General features: G+C 44.8%; 1 protein-coding gene across 1 annotated transcript; it reads right to left on the bottom strand.

The window, feature by feature from the left end:
- Positions 1-394: 394 nt before the first annotated feature.
- On the bottom strand, positions 395-6793 carry oprk1 (opioid receptor, kappa 1; the record flags this gene model as incomplete). Its single annotated transcript, XM_079505456.1, has 4 exons — positions 395-945; positions 3124-3337; positions 4110-4248; positions 6501-6793. The coding sequence occupies 4 exons, from the start codon at positions 6791-6793 to the stop codon at positions 395-397; spliced, it is 1197 nt and encodes a 398-aa protein (XP_079361582.1).
- Positions 6794-7113: the final 320 nt, after the last annotated feature.

Below are 7113 nucleotides of genomic sequence, written 5' to 3'. Positions count from 1 at the left end.
CACCCCTTGAAACATACTATGTTTTACACATCTTAATAAAATGTGATCCAAGTAAGTATAGCTGTTTGTGGGAGATTCGTCTCTCTTATGAGTGAAATGTAATTGGGGTGGATTTCCCAGGAGAGTTTGTCTTAAGGTTGTGTCACCACTGACACTATACTACCACTAGACTAACCTCCCACTGACTCTCTCCCACTGACCCAAACATAAAAATACAAACTAACAGTTTACCTTTATCCTAAGTGGTTTGGGAATCTCTAATGGGAAGAGAAACAATACCCTGGCAGCCATCTCACTATAGCCTCTCTCAGATCTCAGTGGTGATTTGAGTCAAACCCAGGTCGTTGGAGTCCTCAGCGCCCTGGGAGCGGACGGTGGACATTTCCACCGCTAGTCATACTGGTCTGGCCTGCAGCCTCCCGTCTCCGCGGGCCTCCGCGGGACAAGTGTGGTCCCTGAGCGTGCTTCTGACTCGGCTCAGCCCTGCCTGGCTGTCGACGTGGCCCCGGAGGACCGCCGGGCAGCAGAAGTCACCGAAGCACCGCTTGAAGTTCTTGTCGAGGAAGGCGTAGAGGATGGGGTTGAGGCTGCTGTTGGTGTAACCCAACGCCACGCAGAAGAAGTAGGCGGCCATGACGCCGGTGGTCTCGGGCACGTCAGGCTTAAGCGCCTTGACGAGGACGAAGATGTGTATGGGCGTCCAGCACACCACGAACACGGCCACCACCACCAGCACCAGGCGCGTGATCCGGCGGAGGTTGCGGTCCTTCTCGCGAGAGCCCGACAGCAGGCGCACGCTCTTCAGCCTCAGCACCATGAGAGTGTAACAGACGGAGATGATGAGCAGTGGCACGACGAAGCCGAAGATGAAGACGCAGATTTTCAGCAGCGTGTCCCAGTACACGTAGTACGGTTCTGGGAACTGCAGCGCACACTCCGTGGTTCCTGATGAGAAGGGGTCAAGACAACAAATAAAAACACATTAACATAATACTACACACTGTTCTTTGGTTCCTGATGAGGAGGGGAAGTCGAGACAACACATAGAAATACATTAACATAATACTACACACTGTTCTTTGATGAGTAGGGGGAGTCAAGACAACAAATAAAAACACATTAACATAATACTACACACTGTTCTTTGATGAGGAGGGGGAGTCAAGACAACAAATAAAAACAGATTAACATAATACTACACACTGTTCTTTCCATATCAGGGAAAGATCCACAGAATCCACACAATGTGATAGCGGATTATATGGACAACAGAAGCAATTGGGCAATTTGCTTTAGCAATTAAAGAAAAAAGCTTTCAGGCTATTCTCTCCCTCTGGGAGATCATCTAATATGCTTGTCACGGCTTTAATCAGCCAAGTAGCGATAATGCAATGCGGCCCTAGCTCATAAAGATTCTATTTCCGGTATATATGTGCTCGTCATATGCACAGGCGGATGCTGCCCGTGGGCAATTGAGTCAATTCAAGGCAATTAAGGATGTATTCAGAGTACATGAGTTTGTCATCCACTATATGTCAGCCACTATATGGCCCATTTACTGCTGATTAGCCTCGATACCCAGGCTTTCATTTCGTCTGCGCGAAAAATGAAACTGCTGATTAATGTCCCGCCTTATCTCCTGTAATCACAATGGCCGACATGGATGACCATTCAAGATCCTAGACTCAAGAGGTTAACGTTGTCACATGCTCATAAAAGTTTGTGCAGCGAAATGTCATGGTTGTCATTTGTATTGTCCTATATTTGTCATTCTGGCAAAGCTGTGTAACATCTCGGCCTCTTTGGCCAGTTCACACTTGTAACGGAGACACCCGTCTCGGGGTGCATACGTTGGTTAGACCAGTGGTTCCCAAACCTTTTCATGTCAAGGACCCCCAAATTTACACTAATTAGCCCGTGGACCCCCGTTTGAAAATATATGCCAGGGACCCCCCATAAGAGAAAGTCTTTATGTCTCTAGCAGTGATTTTCAACCCGTTTAAAGGAGCATTCAATGATTTGGGTGATTTTGAAAACCACCCAGTCCGCCCCGGTAACAAAATGTGCACATGCACGCTCTACAGTGGGGGGAAGTGCAACAGGCCAACAGCATGTGCACCAAGGCCCGCCCCCACTCGATCATGATTGGAGGAAGGCCCCTCTCATCCTGATTGGATGAAGGCTTTGCCACCCGCCACCAAAACTGAAACTAGGGTTTTTTGACCCCAGTGGCTCACTGGGGACAGGGAGGAACTCCTTATATAGTCAGCACACTCTATAGTAGGGAGGATTATCCAGAAAAAAAGAAAAAATAAGTGATATTTGAATTAAGTCAAATCACTGAATATACCTTTAATTTCAAGGACCCCCAGTTTGACATGCATTAGTCTACGGACCCCCATTTAATAGCATTTCTATCTCTGGGACCTCCAATTTATATTGTAAAATCAATGCTAATTTAACTCTGAGTAGCGTACAAATGGAACCAGGTCCATTTGGTTCCATTTGTACACTCTCTGAGTTACAGACCCATAAGGGTCCATTTGGTTCCAAATTATAATTTAGCTGGGTCCCCCCCTGGAACTCCCTCGAGTACCCCTGGGGGTCCCCGGACCCCACTTTGGGAACCACTGGGTTAGACATACCAACAGTCCTACAGTCATTAGTCAGACAAAGCAAAGCAAAGCAAAGTTCTTTGTTTACCCAGGGTGAATGGACTAAGCTCGAGATGCTTGTTTACAGCCAGACCCTGCTCATAGAACATTTCATGGTAGGGGTTCAATGCCTTGCTCAAGGGCACTTCAGCGGTGGTAATTTTAACGTGCTGGTCCGGGGATTCGAACTGGCGACCTTCCGATAACAAGACCGCTCCGCAAACCGTTCGGCCACCGCTGCCCCTGCCCGCTGCCCCTGTGCTGTGCTGCTGGTTAAGAATCACCCATGCATGGCTCCCGACATGCGTGGCAGGTTAAAACGAATCTGTGCTGGTTAGGTTAGGGTTTGGGGAGGGTGTCTGACTCACGGTGTGTCTGACTGTTGGTATGTCTAACTAAACAGATAAAGGTTAAATAAATAAAAATAAGAATACAGTACATAGTCGGTATATATGAAGCCAGCGCATACCATTGTTAGTCTGCGTGCTGCCGAGGACCATGGCAGGTATGCCCACTGCGGACGACAGCACCCATATGAGCACGTTGATGATCTTGGCCTTGACGGGCGTGCGGAAGTCCAGGGCCTTGACCGGGTGGCACACGGCCACGTAGCGGTCCACACTCATCATGGTCAGAGTGAAGATGCTGGTGAACATGTTGTAGTAGTCTATGGAGATGAAGACCTTGGGACAAAGGGAGATCATGACAGTCTTTTAGATAAAGATATACACCTAAACCATAAAGGGCCTTTCTGTGTGGAGTTTGCATGGTCTCCCTGTGTCCCCTAGGGTAGGTACCCTTACAAAAAACATGCAGTAATGATGGTCTCTAAACTGCCTTCCCCTGGCCAGCCGGGGCGCCTGATGGAGGGGAGAGGAACTGGTTGGAATAACGTGTTCCTTCCACACGCTACGTCAAACTGGGGAAACTCCCCCCTGTCAGGTGAAAAGAAGCGGCTTGGACGCTCATTCATTGGAGGAAGCATGAGGTCGGTCCGTTGCTCTCCTCAGGTTGGTGGAGGGAGTGTAGCGCCCAGGATTACATTAGATAATTGACACTTGGGTGAAAGAATGGGTTACAAAATCGTGGGATAAAAATGTAGAAAAAAAAGAAAGAAAAAGAAAAGACACACCTAAACCCAATTAACTTTACACTGGGCTTGGATTCTGATTATGAATCAAGGTATAGATCTTATAGCAATAGCTAAGATCAAAACAATTTTTTATGTAACTTGTTAGATGACTCGGATCCCCTTAATTGCCCGGGGTTATATAATCCATTAATAAAATGTGCCCAGCGATTTATAAACACTAAATCAACTGTAGATTTAGTCGACTAAAATCTTATGATATTTAGTCGACTAAAACTAGACTAACACTAAAACATTCCAGGTGACTAAAATGTTACTAAGACTAAATGAACATTTGCTGCAAAAAACAACACTGGATGGCAGACCTTGCACACCACCTGGCCGAACGGCCAGGAGTGCAGGAGGTAGTCGGTGGTCTGGAAGGGGATGGTGGTGGTGACCAGGGCGTCGGCCACAGCCAGGTTGAAGATGTAGATGTTGGTGGCTGTTTTCATCTTGGTGTATCTGTGGGTGGAAACATGAGGAACATTGAATATACATGTTCTCATCTATAGGTGTATCTGTGGGTGGAAACATGAGGAACATTGAATATACATGTTCTCATCTATAGGTGTATCTGTGGGTGGAAACATGAGGAACATTGAATATACATGTTTTCATCTATAGGTGTATCTGTGGGTGGAAACATGAGGAACATTGAATATACATGTTCTCATCTATAGGTGTATCTGTGGGTGGAAACATGAGGAACATTGAATATACATGTTCTCATCTATAGGTGTATCTGTGGGTGGAAACATGAGGAACATTGAATATACATGTTTTCATCTATAGGTGTATCTGTGGGTGGAAACATGAGGAACATTGAATATACATGTTTTCATCTATAGGTGTATCTGTGGGTGGAAACATGAGGAACATTGAATATACATGTTTTCATCTGTGGGTGGAAACATGAGGAACATTGAATATACATGTTTTCATCTGTGGGTGGAAACATGAGGAACATTGAATATACATGTTTTCATCTGTGGGTGGAAACATGTGGAACATTGAATATACATGTTTTCATGTATCTGTGGGTGGAAACATGAGGAACATTGAATATACATGTTTTCATCTGTGGGTGGAAGCATAAGGAACATTGAGTGTATCTGTGGGTGGAAACAGAACAATGCACTGTAACAGATACTTGTGTGTTAATTAAACCCATTCAAACCGCGAGAAAGCATCTGCGCCATTTTAGATTTTAACCACTTATAATCCATTATTTTATACTTTTGCCATTCAAAAATAGCAGATCCACAAGCTTACAGCGCATCACGTCGTGCCATGACTTGTAGATCTGCAAATCATTGAATATACAGTTTAACTCAAATCTTAATTTGAGATGAGGGTCAAATTCATATAATGTTTGGGGGTCCTTGACATTAAATAGTTTGAGCACCACTGATATAGCAACATGAGGTTTTTAGAAGACATTTGTAGAATCTGGTCCTCAAGTGTAAATGGGTTACGGTACACATCCACAATACAAGGGACCATTTTGTACCATTTCCAATACTGTTCTACTGTGTCATGCGCATGGGATGTGAATGGATAAGATGCTGGCCAATATGTTTCATTTATTCACTTTTGTGTTACAAACAATGGATCTAGGCTATACATCGTGTAAGAGCCATTTGAGCCATGCATCTATTATATGCTGTCATTGAAGGACTTGTCAATCAAGGCCTTGGTTACCATGGTTACAGGGAGGGGTATTTAACCCTGGCCCTAATCAGGTGCAGGTGTTGCTGACATGCAGAGGCAAACAGTTTTTAGACTGTGTTTGGAGGGCTCATTGTCTACCGGTATATTCTTTTGACTTATATGTTTATTTATATGTAAAAGTATAGGGCTTTGGCAGCTAATACATATACTTCAACTGAATGGACAAGTTTGGACATCACATTCTGGAGCACACGTCATAACTTCAATCCTGGCTGTTGGCAACCAGTAACGCCTAATAATGGGGTTTAGGCGCTACACATTGTATGAGGGCGTGTGAATCAAAAACACATGCATGCAGTTGATAGCCTCAGATTATGTCCAGTCATGTCATCCAGACTCATTCTCGAAGAAGATAAAAAATAATTCACCCCTTTATTAATTGCACTGATGCTTATTCTTATGTGGTGTTTTTCACAACATTGCTCATTTGAGGTGGATTATTAGCTATCACAATATTCAACAAATTAACAATGCCAATATAGCCTCCTTTGATCATGAATTCCTTCTTTAGTGAACGGATTTCATTCCGCATGCATGCATGCACGCGCTCGTGCACTCACTCACTCTCTCTCTCTCTCTCTCTCTCTCTCTCTCTCTCTCTCGCGCACGCACGCACGCACGCACACACGCACGCACGCACGCACGCACGCACGCACGCACGCACACACACACACACACGCACACACACGTAGAGACGCAAACATTTAAATACCATCATATTTTTTTTACTATAAAATGATGTATATGATTACCACCTGGGGGCGCACAGGGACAAGCTGAGAAAACGTATTTAGGCGGCCTTATTATTTTCTTCCTTGTTAATATCACTAATAATCAAATCAAAGACTAATGTCCTTTATAGCTATTAATTATTTTTTTATCAAGAAATAAATTGCCAGTGAGTAGCCTGTAGGTTTCTCAAAGTATAGCCTATGATGTGTAGTTATAGTAGCCTAAATGGAAGTGAAAAAAGATTAACTCACCTTACGATGACATACATCACTAAGCAGTTTCCCACCAAGCCCACCACAAACACAACGGCGTACACAGCGGCTATGATGGGACAGATGGGCGACATGCTCTCCATAATATTCTCCACGTCCTCCCAGGTGCCATTGTTGTCCCGGCCGCTCATGGAGATGTCCGAGAAGAACCCGCCGGGCTGAAGAGTGGTAAAGTTTGGCGTGCACTCCTCCGGAGGATGACCCCCGGCCGCCGCCGCCGGGGGAAAACATCTGTCCTCTTTGAAGATGCGCACAATCCCGGCGCTGTCCATGGTGCTGAAGAACGCCGGACAGAGCGTTGTTGAGACCACTCTATAGTTGAACACGTCTGGCAATCTATCAAAATCTGACAGTTGTTAGTTAGGGGGACATATAGCATTGTAAAACATATAATATTTATATATTCTGCATAATTCACAGATAATTGTGCATAACACGGGGTTCGAGGGCATGCAGACGTGTGGCAATCTCTTACCTATATATGTTTGTTTATTTCTTGCTCCGAAAAGTTGGTATAGGTTATAGATAAGATAAGATGTCCGTCACGCGTGCGGGATATTTATTCACGAGTAACAATTAAAATAAGAAAGGT

The sequence above is a fragment of the Electrona antarctica genome (genome assembly GCF_951216825.1).
Source record: "Electrona antarctica genome assembly, chromosome: 1".
Lineage (NCBI taxonomy): Eukaryota > Metazoa > Chordata > Actinopteri > Myctophiformes > Myctophidae > Electrona > Electrona antarctica.
Note: the sequence above shows the minus strand (reverse complement) of the source record. Positions and strands in the feature narration are given on the sequence as shown.